Source organism: Coregonus lavaretus (genome assembly GCF_964263955.1).
Source record: "Coregonus lavaretus genome assembly, contig: HAP1_SCAFFOLD_1875, whole genome shotgun sequence".
NCBI lineage: Eukaryota > Metazoa > Chordata > Actinopteri > Salmoniformes > Salmonidae > Coregonus > Coregonus lavaretus.
This window is the reverse complement of record NW_028165406.1, coordinates 70,766-90,590: the sequence shown is the minus strand read 5'-3', so window position 1 is coordinate 90,590 and position 19,825 is coordinate 70,766. Positions and strand designations below refer to the sequence as shown.

The window sequence follows — 19,825 nt, the reverse complement described above, 5'->3', positions numbered from 1 at the left end:
ATGTTCATATAATATCACACGTGAATGACTGCAGTTTAAGACCATCCATAGAGCGTACTATATGCCAGTGAAACTGAATATCACGCACTCAGAAATGTTATTCTTCTGCTGGAGGTGTAAAACATAAAAGGGGACATATTTGCCTATGTTATGGTCTTGTGAAGGCTGGCTGAAGTCTGGCAAAGAGTATATTATTTTATCTCAGCATGTCTACAGATTCTCCCTTCTCCCTGTTTTTGTTTGCTTGGAAATGTTGATACTGAAGACTGTTATCAAGTTAAAAGAGCTCTACAGTACTATTAGGCTTATGATATGAATTACAGTGCATTCTGGAACTATTCAGACCACTTTCTCCACATTGTTCCATTACAGCCTTATTCTTAAATTGATTTTCCCTCAATCTACACACAATACCCCATAATGACAAAGAAAAAACAGGTTTAGAAATTGTTTCAAATGTATTAAAAATGAAAAATCACATTTACAGTGGTGTGAAAAAGTGTTTGCCCCCTTCCTGATTTCTTATTTGTTTGCATGTTTGTCACACTTAAATGTTTCAGATCAAACAAATTTAAATATTAGTCAAAGATAACACAAGCAAACACAAAATGCAGTTTTGAAATGAAGGTTGTTATTATTAAGGGAAAACAAAATCCAAACCCACATGGCCCTGTGTGAAAAAGTGATTGCCCCCTACAACCTAATAACTGGTTGGGCCACCCTTAGCAGCAACAACTGCAATCAAGCGTTTGCGATAACTTGCAATGAGCGCTGTGGAGGAATTTTGGCCCACTCATCTTTGCAGAATTGTTGTAATTCAGCCACATTGGAGGGTTTCGAGCATTAACTGCCTTTTTTACATTTACATTTAAGTCATTTAGCAGACGCTCTTATCCAGAGCGACTTACAGTTAGTGAACAATTTTTTTTATACTGCCCCCCCGTGGGAAATCAAACCCACAACCCTGGCGTTGCAAACGCCATGCTCTATCAACTGAGCTACATCCCTGGCGGCCATTCCCTCCCCTACCCTGGACGACGCTGGGCCAATTGTGCGCCGCCCATGAGTCTCCTGGTCGCGGCCGGCTGCAACAGAGCCTGGATTCGAACCAGGATCTCTAGTGGCACAGTTAGCACTGCGATGCAGTGCCTTAGACCACTGCGCCACTCAGGAGTGACTTTTTAAGGTCATGCCACAGCATCTCAATAGGATTCAGGTCAGGACTTTGACTAGGCCACTCTAAAGTCTTCATTTTGTTTTTCTTCAGCCATTCAGAAGTGGACTTGCTGGTGTGTTTTGGATCATTGTCCTGCTGCAGAACCCAAGTTTGCTTCAGCTTGAGGTCACGAACGGATGGCCGGACATTCTCCTTCATGATTTTTTGGTAGACAGCAGAATTCATGGTTCTATTTATCACAGCAAGTCTTCCAGGTCCTGAAGCAGCAAAACAGGCCCAGACCATCACACTACCACCACCATATTTTACTGTTGGTATGATGTTCTTTTTCTGAAATGCGGTGTTACTTTTACGCCAGATGTAATGGGACACACACCTTCCAAAAAGTTCAACTTTTGTCTCGTCAGTCCACAGAGTATTCTCCCAAAGGTCTTGGGGATCATCAAGATGTTTTCTGGCAAAAATGAGACGAGCCTTAATGTTCTTTTTACTCAGCAGTGGTTTTCGTCTTGGAACTCTGCCATGCAGGCCATTTTTGCCCAGTCTCTTTCTTATGGTGGAGTCATGAACACTGACCTTAACTGAGGCAAGAGAGGCCTGCAGCTCTTTGGATGTTTTTGTGGGGTCTTTTGTAACCTCTTGGATGAGTCGTCGCTGCGCTCTTGGGTAATTTTGGTCGGCCGGCCACTCCTGGGAAGGTTCACCACTGTTCCATGTTTTCGCCATTTGTGGATAATGGCTCTCAATGTGGTTCGCTGGAGTCCCAAAGCTTTAGAAATGGCTTTATAACCTTTTCCAGACTGATGGATCTCAATTACTTTCTTTCTCATTTGTTCCTGAATTTCTTTGGATCTCGGCATGATGTCTAGCTTGTGAGGATCTTCTGGTCTACTTCACTTTGTCAGGCAGGTCCTATTTAAGTGATTCCTTGATTGAGAACAGGTGTGGCAGTAATCAGGCCTGGGTGTGGCTAGAGGAATTGAACTCAGGTGTGATAAACCACAGTTGAGTTGTGTTATAACGGGGGGGGGGAACACTTTTTCACACAGGGCCATGTAGGTTTGGATTTTGTTTTCCCTTAATAATAACAACCTTCATTTCAAAACTGCATTTTGTGTTTACTTGTGTTATCTTTGACTAATATTTAAATTTGTTTGATGATCTGAAACATTTAAGTGTGACAAACATGCAAACAAATAACAAATCAGGCAGGGGGCAAACACTTTTTTCACACCACTGTACATAAGAATTCAGACCCTTTACTCAGTACTTTTTTGAAGCACCTTTGGCAGCGATTACAGCCTTGAGTCTTCTTGGGTATGACGCTACAAGCTTGGCACACCTGTATTTGGGGAGTTTCTCCCATTCTTCTCTGCAGATCCTCCCAAGCTATCAGGTTGGATGAGGGCCATCGCTGCACAACTATTTCCAGGTCTTTCCAGAGATGTTCGATCGGGTTCAAGTCCGGGCTCTGGCTGGGCCCCTCAGAGACTTGTCCAGAAGCCACTCCTGCATTTTCTTGGCTGTGTGCTTAGGGTTGTTGTCCTGTTGGAAGGTGAACCTTCACCCCAGTCTGAGGTCCTGAGCACTCTGGAGCAGGTTTTTAAATCAATAATCTCTATGTACTTTGATCCGTTCATCTTTCCCTCAACCCTGACTAGTCTCCCAGTCCCTGCCGCTGAAAAACATCCCCACAGCATGATGCTGCCACCACCATGCTTGACCGTAAGGATGGTATTGGCCAGGTGATGAGCAGTGACTGGTTTTCTCCAGACGTGACGCTTGGCATTCAGGCCAAAGAGTTCAATCTTGGTTTTATCAGACCAGAGAATCTTGCAAAACAGGCACCCCCCCCCACACAAAAAAAGGTTATGGTTTTGGTTTTTATAGCTAGAAAGGTGGATGGAGTTGGAACTTAACTAACAAAATTACAGTTAAGGAAAATGTACACAATCCATTATAAACTCATCTATATCATTTATTATACAAGAGACAAAATGCACAAATTCTACAGTCATACACTAGAAATGAATATGAATACGACTTTTAGATCTCGAAAACGTCTATCATACATGTCAGATTTCAATACTGGCCGATGTCATAACGCGGGAGGTTGTCTTCTCTCGAATGAGAAATTGATCATATTTTTTGCGATATTCCTACCTCTAGAAATGTGTAATTTAACAGAGGGTCTAACACATTTATTATATTTGTGCATTGCATGGTGCCGTTGCGAATGTCAGACCACATCGACCTGAAGGTTGAACGTGTTGAGATTGTAGATTCCTAAATAGCTAGCCAACCAGCCCATAGAAAGAACATTGGATTATGGGTTTTGTAGTCGACTTCAACTGCAACAGATTTCAGCAACGATGTTGCTACCAACCTTATTATAAACGACAAAATTAAACATTTGTTCACAAAAAATATAGTTCTCACATAGTGTTATGTAACACTACATTATAGGAATGAGTGGATTTTTTCTTTAGACAATTATTTATCATATATCATGAATAAATTCAGGTTATTGATAGTTTCTACTATTCTCAGAAATTCCGTGACCCGGAAGTACTATTTTAGTGTTACTGACGAGACGCTGATTCAATCTGGATTCATCAGTCTTCACAGGTACCGCCAATAATGATAACATATCCCACCTTCTATCCATTTCATCCCCAAAATGTCTAAACTACAGCTGCTTAATGTGCTTCTTAAAGAAAAATGTACCTCCGTTCCTTTGGAGATATCCGTGGCAGTCGAAAAAACGATATCTGAGTTTCAAGAAGAAATCTCTCGTTTGAAGCAGGCGAATGCACGTCTACGAAAACTGCTGGATTTGGTTTTTAAACCAGAGATAAAGTTGCATAGATTAGCAGGTTTGTGACTAGGTCTTTCTATTTGTCATTCATTATACATTGTAGCCTAATTGTCGTCATTTACATTTTAAATATAGATCTTAAATGACCGCGTTATTCATGAATTTGATGATATTTTGAAGCCTATTCAAAACAATGTGGTACTGGATACCGGAAGTAAAGAAGAAATAGCAGTCACTGTCCCTATTTCTAGTGGCAGTCACTAGACCTATTTCTTGTCTCTTTTCAGCATTTACATTTTAATCAAATGTCATCCTTTCTCATTCCCTCCAGTCCTCCAGCAGCTCACTCTCACTGAAGAGGTTGTTAACCCAGAGCAGCAGCACTGTGAGCAGGAATGGAGCCCCGGTCTGGGGCCAGTGGAGTCTGATGCCGAAGAGTCTATATGGGACTCTTTCAACATCATAACTGAAGAGAACCAAACAGAATCTGATGGCGAGAGCTACGGTGAGTCCGAATCAACCAGTGATTATGAGCCCCCCTCTGAAGTAAATGCAGACAGTGACAACAGTGGAAGTCATAATGGAAAAGTGGATGGAGTGGAGAAGAGAGTATCACTGTCAGGGTTAAAGCCTCTTAATTCAAAGAGAGGACGAGGACGGCCAAGGAAAGAAACCAGTGAGTTGCCTGATCTGATATGTGACGTGTGCGGAAAATGCTTGGCGAATGTACGTAGCCTGAAAAGACATCGGCAAAGCCGGCACAGTAAAGACAGACCATACATGTGTGACACATGTGGACAATGTTTTGCCATGAACTGCTCCCTGAGGAGGCACATGAAGATTCACACGGAGGAGAGACAACATGGCTGCACCGAATGTGACAAACGTTTTTTTCACGAGAAAAGCCTGAGAAATCATATGGAGACGCATAAAGGGCTAGTTTTTAAATGTGATTTTTGTGGAAAATGTGTGACGACAAAAGCGAGTCTGAAACTGCATCGGCGAATTCACACTGGGGAGAAATCACATCCGTGCAAAGAATGTGACAAAGCCTTCTACCGCGAGTCAGACTTGATAAAGCATACGAGGACTCACACTGGGGAGAAACCATTTCGTTGCAAAGAATGTGGCAGATGCTTCGTTGAGAAGGGAAGCCTGACAAAGCATATGATGACTCACACAGAGGAGAAACCGCATCGCTGCAACAAATGTGGCAGATGCTTCGGTCTGAAGGGAAACTTGACAGTGCATATGAGAACTCACACAGGGGAGGGGGTTCAATGTCATCTGTGTGGAACTCACCTGAAATTAGCATCAAGCCTCAAAAGACATCTGCGAACTCACAGAAGGAATATTAACAATAACTCACTCTCCACTGGTTCCCAGTTGAAGAGTGCATCCTCTTCAAGATCCTGGTGTTTGCCTACGGAGCAACAAGGGGAACTGCCCCTCCCTACCTTCAGGCTATGCTCAAACCCTACACCCCAATCCGAGCACTCCGTTCTGCCACCTCTGGTCTCTTGGCCCCCTCATCCCTACGAGGGGCCAGGTGCCACTCATACTAGTCAAAGCTCTTCTCTTCCCTGGCACCCAAATGGTGGAACAAGCTTCCCCCAAATGAAAACATCTGAAAACCTACCTCTTCACTAAGTATCTTGATTAAATCCCACAATAACGAACAAACACTTGCACTTGCCTTTTCTACATTTACATTTTACATTTACGTCATTTAGCAGACGCTCTTATCCAGAGCGACTTACAAATTGGTGCATTCACCTTATAGCCAGTGGGATAACCACTTTACAAATGTTATTTTTTTTTTTTTTGGGGGGGGGGGGGGGGTTAGAAGGATTACTTTATCCTATCCCAGGTGTTCCTTAAAGAGGTGGGGTTTCAAATGTCTCCGGAAGGTGGTAAGTGACTCCGCTGTCCTGGCGTCGTGAGGGAGCTTGTTCCACCATTGGGGTGCCAGAGCAGCGAACAGTTTTGACTGGGCTGAGCGGGAACTGTGCTTCAGCAGAGGTAGGGGAGCCAGCAGGCCAGAGGTGGATGAACGCAATGCCCTCGTTTGGGTTTAGGGACTGATCAGAGCCTGAAGGTACGGAGGTGCCGTTCCCCTCACAGCTCCGTAGGCAAGCACCATGGTCTTGTAGCAGATGCGAGCTTCAACTAGCACTGACTTAGCTGATAACTACTTTGAGGTCAAATGTACTTACTAAGACTGATATGTGGTTGTCTCACCTAGCTGTCTTAAAGCTATAATCGGCAGTTGAAACAATAACAAAGCGTCACCCTACCTCTGTTTTGGTAAATTTATAGACAGAGCTATGGATGCAAGTTTTAACCAAGTTGAGGCTATACAGTGTTTATTTATATTTACGTTGTTTACAAACATTGGAGTAAAACAAGCTTATATTTTGGGTTCTGATGGGGTACGACAGTTGAACTAAGCTCATGAGGCATTTATAAGTTATATTCTTCAATAATCAATGGGTATTTATAAATAATTAATACATCCAAAAATGGATGTAGCAACTAAGGACTTTAGCTTTAAGTCGAATGCACTAACTGTAAGTCACTCTGGATAAGAGTGTCTGCTAAATGACTAAAATGTTCATGTCTGAGAACACGTAAACAATGCCCTTTGTGTAAAATGTGTTTGTTCGAAGATAGAGACAATACCAAGAGGACATACCCATCAGGTAGGTCACTGCTCTTGGTTAAAAGAACATTCTGCAATCTTGGAATCTGTTCAATGGTCATTTGAATTAATATAGCCTACCCATTGATTTCTGACAAATATGTAACTTTGTAATGCATCATGAGCTAAGCACAACTGCAAGCACAACCCTATCATAACTCAAAATATAAGATTATATTACTATGTTGTTTACTATCTGTAGCTCAGCTGGTAGAGCACGGCGCTTGTAACGCTAAGGTAGTGGGTTCGATCCCCGGGACCACCCATACACAAAAAAAAAAAATGTATGCACGCATGACTGTAAGTCGCTTTGGATAAAAGCATCTGCTAAATGGCATATTATTATTATTATTACTAACAACAAGGATGTAAACAAACAATGAATATCTTCAAAATATGTTTTAAACTATCATGTGGATGTTAGGACTGTCAGTCCTTACATCTAGAGTGCTGTCTATGAATTTAAGAGGGATACATTTCCCTAGCCCTCCTCAGTTGTTTGCCAAAACAATTGGTGGGGACCCCATTGTGGTTTTTTGAATCGTGGGTTTTTAAAGGTGGGTATGAATATATATTCATAAACATGCTGAACATTGCACAGCTTTTTTTATTTTAAAGAATGTAGTGGGTAAAAGGGGTGTTACACTTTCAAGTCAAAGTTTGTCAAGACATTTTCACCAAGAACAATGTGCGTACTCCTGTCATCTACTGGGCTGTACATTGTGTCACAGTAAAAAGGGGGGGAGGGGGGGTTCAATCTACTTTGAAGCACCTCTAGTTTACACACTCAGGGTTGTCATTGCTATCATTGTGGTCCTTAATCTGTGGACAATCAGATGACATTTTATAACACATAATATGATATTTTCCACATCTTGTACATCTCGGCTTCTCCCTTCTTCAAACACTTTCTACATGACCAAAAGCTTTACAATGTTCACACTGCATTGTTCTTGGGATAAATGCTCTAACTCTGTAGTTAATATACCCTAACCGCACTTCATTAGGGAGAGACTCCATTTAAAAAAACAAAAGAACAGATAAACTCTTCACTTTTTCTCCATTCACCACTCGATTCATCCGATCACTCCAGGAATATTTTTCATCTCTTCCAAATCAACTTACCACGAAACGCCAAATATAACCCACAAATCGATTAAGACAACGCAAGTTCCTTCTGTTCCGCAGAATCACAAAAAATCTAAACAAGCCCGCCTCGTGATCCTCACATCCTTCACTTTACCCAGCGCTCTCCCCAGCTTGGATAACTCAAATGGTTTCTTCAAGATTGGTACTCTGCTCAGCTACTCCTTATTAACAAATCGTACTCCTACTAGATACGAAGGGTAATTCTCATCACTGTACCCTACTTTGCTTCGTTTTCCATTCTTTTGAACAATACTCAAATTCTCCTTGATTCTACTGCCATTTTATTCAGATTCCACTTCATCATCCGCTTCCGCAATCTTCCGTGAAGCTGTCAAAAAAAAAAAAATATTCCTCCACTCGGCTCACGAACTCAAGCGCACCCTTCTTCTTCTTCTTCTTCGATGAGGTTTAACGGCGGTTGGCATCCAATTTGTTGCATTACCGCCACCTACTAAACTGGAGTATAATATAAATAATATAATATGCCATTTAGCAGACGCTTTTATCCAAAGCGACTTACAGTCATGCGTGCATACATCTTTTTTTTTTTTGTGTATGGGTGGTCCCGGGGATCGAACCCACTACCTTGGCGTTACAAGCGCCGTGCTCTACCAGCTGAGCTACAGAGTACAACTCCCTTATATTTTGCTTGAAAAATTAAATAAAGAAATACCCTACCATCTAACACTACACTCACAAATTCAAAAATATTATTAATAATTAACACCACCCTACTCCACTATTTAAATATATTCACGCTCTCAACCTGAAATGATGGGACATCACCACTTAACACTCCCTGTAACTCTTCTGATGTCAAGTCTCGCACACCCAAATCCCTCTCTGCAGCTGCCACCACACCCAAATACCTCTCTGCAGCTGCCACCACACCCAAATACCTCTCTGCAGCTGCCACCACACCCAAATACCTCTCTGCAGCTGCCACCACAACCTCAATTTTCTTCGACTTACGTTCCATCCCTGCAGTACAATTAATAACCATTGCTATAAATGCTAAAAATCCAATCTTACTGAAACATATATCACTTGCTGGCCTATCCCTCTGTACTGGTACATCTCTACTACTCTCACCACTCCTCCCCATCTACTTTCTTCACTGCCTCAGCATATGACAACTTCTTCACTACTCTTACCCTGGAAATCTCAACCTGCCTCTCTCGCACGGGACATTTCTGATCCCCAGCCCCATGGGCACCCCTACAATTAGCACATACCACTACTTTCCCCAATGCTACACATTCCTTTGTCTCATGCCCTTCTGCACACTTCTCACACATTGGAACCTCCCTCCTACACACTGCTGCCACATGCCCATAAATTTGACACTAGACCACTTCTGGTTACCCTCACCGATTCCACTATACCCAACGCTTTTTTCACCCATCCTGAAACCACAAATGGATCAGCCAAAAGGCAAGGGTCCACTTTTTCCAAAAACGTCACTCCTACTGTCACAGACCCATCTTCATCCTGACCCTCTGTGCAAGCCTCGGGCTCCGAGTACTTCACCACACCTACCACCTCCGATACTTCACCCTCATTCACTTCCATTTCTCCTCCTGTCTTCAACTCACTTTGCTTACATTTTCTACCATTCTTCTTTAACAAACCTTCTCCCCGCCATTTTTTACCGACTCAAGCTCAGTCTTTCTCCCTCTCTCTCTTAGACCTCCTCTGCCTCTCTTTTTCCCTCCATCATCCAAGTATATGTCTCTTTATGATAATACTGCACTTCTCCTGACAAACATCTTGTTCTTGCCCTCTCAAGGGACGCCATAATGTTTACATATCTTGCACTACTCATCTCATATGTATATACTGTATTCTATTCTATAATATTCTACTTTATCTTAGTCCATGCCGCTCTGTCATTGCTTGTCCATATATGTATACATTCTTAAATTCCAATCCTTACTAGATGTGTGTATTGGGTATATGTTGTCAAATTGTTAGATATTACTTGTTAGATATTACTGCACTGTCGGAGCTAGAAGCGCAAGCATTTCGCTACACCCGCAATAACATCTGCTAAACACGTGAAAGTGACCAATAAAATGTGATGTGATTTGATTTAACCCGCTGTCACAATCTCCGCACAATCAGCACGAAACCCTCGGGATGTAGCGCTCAACAGTGCATCCCACTTGTAAAGCCATTGTGAATATTTTCAATCATTTTCACCTTAATTACAGGTATTCATTTTGTGACCCGGCAGTGCTTAGCTATGCCACGTTCATATACTAGTCGGAACTACGTAACTCGGAAATGTCAGACTTGCTTACTGGTTGTAGTTATACACGTGCCGCGTTCAATCAGCAAGTCGGACATTTCCGAGTTTTCTACTTGCGACTCGCACATGAACGCGGCATTTTTTCTTGCTGACTTCATAGCGGTGTTTCTTCCGGGATCACCATCATTACTCGGCTACGGCGGTTCCCTTACTGGCAGCTAATTATTAACCTGTATTTAAACTGACCTGATTTAATACAATTCTCGACTGGACTACTGTTGCCCGTCCGAAATATGAAGGGAATGAAACTGCACCTCATTTTGTTGCTGCTCTTCGCATCTTTGTTTTGTGCAGAGACGGCCAGAAGCCGGAAAGATTCCACCAACCAGAATAGTTTCAGAAGGGCGGCTAACGGATTCTACCAAATGTTAAGCAATATTTTTGGAGAGGACAACATCAGAGGTCTTTACAAGGTTAGTAATGGTTGATCAGCAAACCATATTTTCTGTCCAATTAAGCTACATGACAAAGAGGTGTCCAAAGAAATGGTGGTAGTAGCTAGCAGGCAGGAAGAGAGCTTGCTAACCAAGGGCGCCCAGACGTCATATTCGTAAATGGTTGCCATTTTGAAAATTGGCTTGCTTACAAGATAAGATGGACAAGCCAATAAGTAATATATTTTGAGATATCATTTTTATGCTGCAGTACACATTTGCATGACTATTTATAGGTAGAAGAACCTGCGCTAAACTGACCCCATCTCTGGCCAGGCAGATGATGCAGACACTGCCTTCATGCACCTGACCTAGCTTAAATTATATCAGAGAGGAAGAGGGTTTACTCCGCCCAAAATCTGTCAACGTTAAGCAGATCATTAATTTTAAGCAAGAGAGGAGTTTTTGTATGGGGAGGAAATGAGTGTCGAATTTAGTAAAGATGAAAATGAATTGCTATTTTGATACGCGAGGCTTATTTTATCTAATAAGTTTCGTAATGCTTAGGTTGTTACCAGGGGTGAAAGTAGATTTAATTGATTCCTGGTACTATGATTATGGTCCTAATCATAGAATTACGTAAAGAATCCCTATTAATTCAATAGGCTCTCTGTGGGCCTAGTCGTAAACTTTTTTAAAATGTATTACCTTTTATTGCGGCATAAACACAACCAGTCATGTTTTCATCAGATTGTCAAACAATTACCTCAAAGGGCTCCTTTACTAGGCTACCTGCGCACCTTCATCCACTCGCGACATATTTCCAGCCTCCAAACAGTGGGGAATGGAGAATATTTTACACAAAACATCAAAAAATCAAAAAGTGTAGGCCTAATGACATTTGGCGATTGTCATTAAAACAGAATTTATGCATCGCCTGCTGTCCGTGCGTCTCGGCGTGTCGTCCACTCATCTGCCTTGGCAACATTTCAGTGTTCTCTTGGAATCGCATCTCATTTTGGAACATAGGCTAGAGCACCCGTTTTCCATTCGCTAATCTTTCATGCCTCTGACATGTGGTAATGGTGTAATAGCTTACAGTTTCCTTGACATGTTGTCTTAATTAATGTGATAGGCTCATGTTTTACCAGTAGGCGACCCCCACGATTTCTTTTGGCCACTATTTATTTTGCCGGGACGCCTTACCGGACCTACCACTTTACTTTCACCGCTGGTTGTTACTAGTGTTTAATGATATAGATGTGATGCACGTGACATCCTGGCAATTAAAAACCACAATCTGAATTGACCCTGTTGAAATACGGGACTGTCTAACGTTATGCATATTCACGAGGCTAGGATAGCATCTCAATCTCCATTCAATACCGGCGGTTGACGTCAAATTACGATATAAATATTTATTTATACACTAGATGACTGGTAGGGGGCGCTGTGTTGAAGCCACTTGACTCCCCCACTGTTATAAAAAAATATTTTGGAATCCATAGAAATGTGTTTATTAATGTCTACATTAGTTTTTGCCTCGTATGCTATTACAGACACCTTAATGCATACTTTAACAATATATTATGTGAGCTAAACACAAAAATGAAAAAAAATGTTTTAAACCATTTCCTTAAAGTGTATATATATATTTTTAAAGATGACTAATGTTACTGTCCCCACTACACCAAAACAATACTTGAATACATATAATTTTATCTTTGAAACATTTAATTTAAATACTGTATAAATCCAACACGAAGCAAAGTCTTTGGTCCAAACCTTCTGTATGTAAAATATTGTGTGCTATAGTTTGGAAAATAAATAAATAAATGTGACTCTAGATGACAACATAATTATGTTTGTTTCCAACATTAGGGCAGTTTGCCTAAAGAAGTCAAATTTGCTTTGTGTTTTTGTTTACATGCCACAACACAAACGAGGATCTTAGTGCATTTATCAGCCAAAACATAATATAATATTATCCAAAGGGACTTACTGCCATGCACGCATACATTTTACATATGGGTGGTCCCAGGAATCGAACCCACTACCCTGATGTTACAAGTGCCATGCTCTACCAACTGAGATACAAAGGAGCACACGAGACAACCACCCTGTATTCAAGAGCATGTTGTGTCTCAACCGATGGCGGGCACAACAAAAGCCTTAGATGAAATATAGGGTCTAAACTACAATTTATGTAATTATGAAGAAAAAAATAGGAGTCAACACATTTTTAGATAATTGACGTTAAAGGTAAAAAAAAATTATATATATATAAATAAAACAATGTTCTCCAGAAATTAGAAAATTGTTTGACAACCCTGTTTGTAAGCTTTCAAATCTCAACCGTTTATCTTTTCCAGTGATGAAGACATGGATGTCTCATGGTATGGTGGGTTATGCAAAATGGGTCAACTTTGAGCACCTCTTGAATGTTTTGGCATTCAGTTCCAAAAAGCACATTTACAATGGGCAAATATGTATGGAAGGTTTCGTTCAAATCAAAAGGGCTGCTGTCAAGAAGTGATTGAATTCAAATGTATTTCCCCTATATGTCACCTCTTGCTTACAGTTCTTCTCCAAGACGACAGAACGCTTTGTCCATGGTGTCGACTCTTTCCTGGACACTATTTGGAAGATATGGACAGATCTGTTGGATGTTATGGGCATTGATGGTAAGTCGATTTTTTTATTTAGTGGGTATGTTCAATGTCGGGACATGTCTGTGATATGTTGTAAATTATGACTGGGTCTGGGAGGTTAGGCTATCGTCTTCTGGTATCCATGTACAGTTCTATACTCTCTCTGTGACTCACTTATTCTCTCCCCAGCCTCCAACCTGAGTCACTACTTCAGCCCAACATCTTTGACCAACTCCCCGGCTCGTGCCCTGCTCCTAGTGGCCGCTGTGTTGGTGGCTTACTGGTTCCTCTCGCTGTTTCTGGGGGGATTCTTCTACCTGCTGCACGTCGTATTTGGCCGTTTCTTCTGGCTGGTCCGAGTTACACTCTTTGCCCTCTCTTGCCTGTACATCTTGCAGAAGTTTGAGGGGGACCCCGAGCGTGCTGTGCTCCCTCTCTGCTTCGTAATGGCTGTGTACTTCATGACGGGGCCCGTGGGGGCGTACTGGCGCAAAGGTGGCGGTACCGCCTCTCTGGAGGAGAAGATCAACCACCTGGACACCCAGATCCGCTTGCTCAACATCCGGCTGAGCAGGGTCATCGACAGCCTGGAGCGCGTCGGGGAGAAGTAGAGCTGGCCCCACGAACCCACCTCTGACAACGCCTGTATTCATAGGGTGGCTGGGGGTTTGGGTGTATAAGGGTTTGGGCAGGAAGATCTATGCAGATCGAGGCTTTCTGTTACGAGAAAGAGCTTTTTTTTTTTTTTTTTTTTTTTTTATCCTGTCTTGTTGATATTTTGTTATATCGTGTAACAAGTGCTGATGGTTGCTCTTTTTGGAAATTGTGGTCAATGGAAAAAATGGGATGGATGTTTGTTTTGGGGACGTGATGGTGTCAAAGTGGGACCAGACACAATTGTAAGTATTTATATCCCAGTAAGCTCTCTAGTTAGTAGACCAATGGCAGATTTATTTATTGCATTTTCTGTCCTGACCCTGAGATGTATAGTCAAAAATAATGTCACCATTCCATTGTAGCAGTAGTTAATTCCTAGCGTATTTCAGGACCTCTTTTTCTATATAATGGACATACTGTGTGTGTGTGTGTGTGTGTGTGTGCGCACAAGCGTGTGTGGGTGTTTTTACGCATGTAAATCAACGGAAAAGCACTGGAAAAAGTTACGACTGGAGAAACCTGGGCTGGCATGAAAATCTCAGGGAGAAATTTAAAAAAAATAATACCAAGAAAAATAATGTAAATATACCCCACATCAATATCATCTTAACCCTTTACACTCTTGGGAATTGGCCTATATGGATAGGGCTAAATTGAAATGTTTCTAACAGAAGAAATATGAAAAGCATATGCATAATCATGGTAGCAATTGAAAGGGAACATTTTAGGAGATTATGGGAAAATTATTAGGCCAAAGTTGAGGACACAACAGTTCACCTGACACAAGACTGAATCCAAACATTACACTGTTGATTTTATATGCATTTTACATTTACTGTACTTTTCGCCTCATTTGTTGATAACGAAATCTGAAAATACTCTGGATACATTCAGTAACATTATAATAATATTCCTGAAAAATGTGGGGTAGGTGCAACATAAGACAAAAAAATGACAAGGGTTTTGAGTGAGAGGACTCACTGGTGTCTCCAAGTGGCCACACACCTCTCCAAATTGTGCACCGTTCCTAAGTAATTTAAATGCACTTTTATGACTTAAAGGCTGCGTTTACACAGGTAGCCCAATTCAATTTTTTTGTCTCTCTCACTAATAGGTATTTTGACCAGAGAAACTGATCATAATTTTGGTGCGCATAGAGAGGATTCGTGCGTGGATTTATGTGCATGTTCTGCTGCAAATGTTCTTCATAATAGACAAACAGGCTCATTCTATTCAGAACAACCCAGGGTATAACGCCATGTCATCTTGGAACTGTACATCAAAACATAGTGATCATAAACGTTGACACTGTATATATGAGTTTTATGATATGGAAATGTGAAGTGCACATTTGGACTCTCAGGTGTTTGGCTTGCTTGTATCACATCAAAGTGGTATTTATTATAATCCTCAACGTCTCATCTTTCAAATACATCGAGAACTCTTAATTTACAGTATTTCCCTCGCTCAAGACAACAAAACATTTGCAAAAGTTGCCCAATTAGGGGGAGGGATATGGGGGGGGGGGGGCAACTTCTTGTCGCGTGAGGTGCTCAAGTTCAAAAACGGCTGTCAGTCAAAACCCATACAGAGCTGTGAAACACAGAGCCTGAGCTCTGATGTCGTTTTAAGCATGTTACTGTACAGCCACTGCGTTCCAATTTAGGCGCTTATCAGTGCCCAAATCTGCCATTTTCAACCCATATACAGGTATGAGTGTAAAGGCCTACTATGTTACAGTGACACTGAATTTGTTGCAAAACCACGTTTGAATCATGGACAGCCATCTGCAGAAGAATGGAAGGCCTGCCTTTATACCAGGCTTATCATCCACATTGAGATATGGGGGTTAATGTTGGAAATGCCATAATAAAGTATAGTTATAATGGAAGCGTATTAGTAGTTCCCATAAAAACGTAATTATATTTGCTGTGTGACAAGGCCTCTCTGCTTCAGTGGATCGCACATTATGCATGCCTAGACTATATCTGTACTACTATATCTGTACTTTATAGGGCCTTAGTTTAAACTTTTGTGAGTAATTTCTTAAAAGGGAATTTCGTCATTTAACTCTAACCTACTTGTGCTCTACTTTTGTGCTTTTATTATTATAATTATTATGTTATTATAATCCCATAGAAGTCCATTTTGTTGGGCGGGTGAATAGTGAGTGGTTTGGTTTAGTTGGTGCCAGTTCAAATGTTGTCATTGGCTACTGTACAATCCCTCCAGCCCCACCCCTCCAGAAGTTAACTTGTTGCCTACACACATTTAGTTTTGCTTATGTACTGTATACCGTATGTGTTTTTCTATAGCAAAATGTTACAATGTTGTATTTGTTAAAAAGCCAGTATTTTAACATGGTAAGTGTGGGAAATATTAAGAATTGAATGAATGAGTATTAAATGTGTATTGATTTATACAATAGGTCATCTTAGATCATTTAGCACTGACTCATGTACTGTAGACCAAAGCATGCGCTGTCTTTTCCATTCAACACGTATCATTCTGTCATCCATAGGTTCATTACAGCAGAGTGAAGACTTGAGTATTTACGACACTGTAAGATGTAGTCTGCTGCTGAGTTGTCATACAAATCCTCAAAAAATATAATTCTCAGCATTTTATCTTTATTTCAGTTTTGAGAAAGGACTATTAGGCCTAATATTGTGAGCCGTTAGGTGGAATGATGGTGCATGACGTCCCAACTCGTTATAGATTTCTCTCTCTCTAATGCCTCTTTGGTCTTGACACTGCAGCAGATTTACTCAGATCTTTACTACCCATCACCTTGATCATGTTGACACAGTAAATGACAGCAGAATGACTAGACTTAATGAACTCTCAGCCTCTCACTGTGTAGAGTTATAACAATGAGGATCAATAAGGACCATAATCATATTCATTCCAACTGAACATCCATTCTATTCCCGTTTCTGTTATGTACTCCACACACACGTGCTGTGCCAATATGAATGTTTTTGGTCTTTTATGTTTGAAGCACTTATCTTGTGAAACCTGAGTATAATACCAGGCTGGAATGCGGTTTTAACCAATCAGCATTCAGGATTAGACTACCCTGTAGTTTTTTTTGCATTTCCCTATTTGTTCTTATCCTGGTTTCCTATCTCTGTTTTCCTTTGTGGTGTGGGGGATGTTATTCTACCCTACTGCCTGCTGTTAAACTGTGATGTATTGAAAAGTGTTGTGGAAATGAATCTCCCAGAGGAGTCGTTCTGAAGTGAAATTGAGGTCCAAGATTTGAATAAATGAACTTTATCACCACATTAAGGCTTGCCTGTTTGCTTTGCATGAAGACCTAACACATAGGCAATTGAATATATAGTTTGAGTGACATGACCACTAAGTGCATGTTCTCTTCACTTTGTCTTTTTTTTTGCGTAATGAATGCTGAATAACTAGCAGGGTTGCTTTCCACACAAGTGTAGCTGATTTGAGAAGTACAGACAAACAGAGAATGAGTAAAGAGATGTCTTGCACGTCACATCATTGCTCAAAATTGACAGTGGCTATATTTCAAGTGATGTAATTGGGATGTGGACACACAGGAGTACGCTCACTCCTCCTGGCAATTGGCAGCTGGGGCCATGACAATGACCTTAGGCCACTGTTTCAGGAGCCTTTTCCAAACATTTACTTTGGCTCTGCCTTCGTTCATATTTCAGCCAGCCCCACATTTAGGCATTTTGGCATGGTGGAACAAGTATTTCACATCTTCCAAAGTCATGTACAAAGATCTTTCCCAATTGCTGCACTTCAAGCCAGCTTGTTTGTCTTACCACTGCATACGCTGAGTGGACAAAACATTAGGAACACCTTCCTAACATTGAGTTGCACCCCCTTTCGCCCTCAGAACAGCCTCAGTTCGTCAGGGCATGGACTCTACAAGGTGTTGAAAGTGTTCCACAGGGATGCTGGCCCATGTTGACTCCAATGCTTCCCACAGCTGTGTCAAGTTGGCTGGATGTCCTTTGGGTGGTAGACCATTCTTGATACACACATTACTGATACACATACGAAACTGTTGAGCTTGAAAAACCCAGCAGCGTTGCAGTTCTTGACACACTCAAAACGGTGTGCCTGGCACCTACCACCATACCCCGTTCAAAGGCACTAAAATATTTTGTCTTACCCATTCACCCTCTGAATGGCACACATACACAATCCATGTCTCAAGGCTTAACAATAATTTCCTTAACCTGTCTCCTCCCCTTCATCTACACTGATTGAAGTGGTTTTAACAGGTGACATCAATAAGGGATCATAGCTTTCACCTGGATTCACCTGGACGGTCTATGTCATGGAAAGAGCAAATGAGTGATAACCTCTCATCTACACATCCTTTTAGAGGAAGCTGGTGATGACATAGACATGTTAATGTGTAGAACTAGTCCACCCCCTCACTGTTAAAATGGAGAACTATCTAACACTGTATACTAGCATTGACAATCAAATGAGCTATGTGCTGAATAAAAAGTTGACAGTGTTCAGTGCTACTTTCACTGTAGCCGATGAGCAGGGTATGAGTACAGCATCTACACTGGGCTGGGTTCTTTTATTGTGGGTTTCAGAATCTGATATTAACCAACGTTGAGGTGGCAATGGATGATATCTGGCCGGCACTGGGCTTTATGTTGCTTGTCCATCAACTAGCTACACAGGTCTCAGTTCTAAGCCCAGGGCCTAGTGCATTTTCCTCCACTGGTAATCACACCATGACCTGGACAAGAGCAATACTATGGCATGTTGCGTTAGACACACTGATCTACAGGCTCCCTGTCATTTATCTTTCACAACACAAGCTCCCTCTCTCTCTCTGTTCACTTGCATCATCGCTCAGATCCATAATCAGACTTTGATTTGGCATTCAAGAGCAATGGAAATCCATCCGCTCAGCTCTTTTTTTTGGTAGGTGGACTGATACTTTAGAAATAATTATCTAGGTGTTTCAAAACTCTCTGGGTTTCAAAACTATTTTCTCTTACACTGTGAAACAACAAAGCAAATGTGTCTACCACATACTGTAGCAGACTGACAGTATCAAGATAAACAGTGAAAGTATGTATTGAATGTAAGCATTTGCTTTAGTTTATTTTATGAAAAAACACAACTGATCTTCTCTTTCACAGTTCCCGACAGTGAAAGTGACTGAGGAGGGGCATGACACGTAGCAATTTGATTGGGAACACCTCTAAAACGCTCTCTCGTTCTGCGAGATTTATTGGTGAATCCCCTCATTCGAGAGCTGTCACTGATCAAGATTGTATATTTCATTGGACATCCGTGCCGCCAGTCAACACGGTCGACACACCCTTTGCATACAACGACGTGTCTCGGCTGATGTGGAGCCAGCTTTTATTCGACCAATCAAGTTGCAGACAAACTGGTGGCGTGCCCCCGCGTGATATCATTCCGCTCGAACGTTCTGACCCCCAAAGATCACTTTCTTTTACATTTTACATATTTTTTTACCTTGAACATATTATGCAATTGCAACCATTCTACACAGTTAACAGCTTATTGTGATGATTTTATAGAAAGGTGTGCTTGTTTGCATTTAAAAAAACATGTATCAAAAAATTATTCATAACAATGGACAAGACCCGTTTATGCCCCAAGTGCATGTTTTTGTGAAAGAGATGAGGCTGAGGTGCAACAGCTTAAGCAGGGCTTGCACCAAACCCCATGGTCAGGGGTCTGCACAATACCATCTGTGCCAAAAAGGTCCAGACCTAATGGCAGAGGCCTCAGTGCACATGCCACACATGCAGGGAGGCCAGAGAGGTTCGGGGAAGCAACATGTATCTCTCTCAAGAAGCAGCCTGCCATTAAAACCCCTTTGGAACAGTGGGTCACTAATTCTGATGAGAAACCACAGGGACACCGTCCCTTGCCACCAGTGTAACGATTGAGAGAAATTACTTTTGTAATGCATTTACTCATATTCTTTACAGTTTGTATGTAAT

The 19,825-nt window shown here is 41.5% G+C and overlaps 2 protein-coding genes across 2 annotated transcripts; both read left to right on the top strand.

Annotated features, from left to right (window-relative positions):
• Window positions 1-3,815: 3,815 nt before the first annotated feature.
• Window positions 3,816-5,654, top strand: LOC311115896 (uncharacterized protein). Its single transcript, XM_084191019.1, has 2 exons — window positions 3,816-4,053; window positions 4,327-5,654. The coding sequence occupies exons 1-2, from the start codon at window positions 3,858-3,860 to the stop codon at window positions 5,643-5,645; spliced, it is 1,515 nt and encodes a 504-aa protein (XP_084047145.1). The 5' UTR covers window positions 3,816-3,857; the 3' UTR covers window positions 5,646-5,654.
• Window positions 5,655-10,252: 4,598 nt separating this feature from the next.
• bri3bp (bri3 binding protein) lies at window positions 10,253-14,390 on the top strand. Its single transcript, XM_084191020.1, has 3 exons — window positions 10,253-10,569; window positions 13,112-13,214; window positions 13,371-14,390. Exons 1-3 carry the CDS (start codon window positions 10,390-10,392, stop codon window positions 13,790-13,792), a joined length of 705 nt encoding a protein of 234 aa, XP_084047146.1. The 5' UTR covers window positions 10,253-10,389; the 3' UTR covers window positions 13,793-14,390.
• Window positions 14,391-19,825: the final 5,435 nt, after the last annotated feature.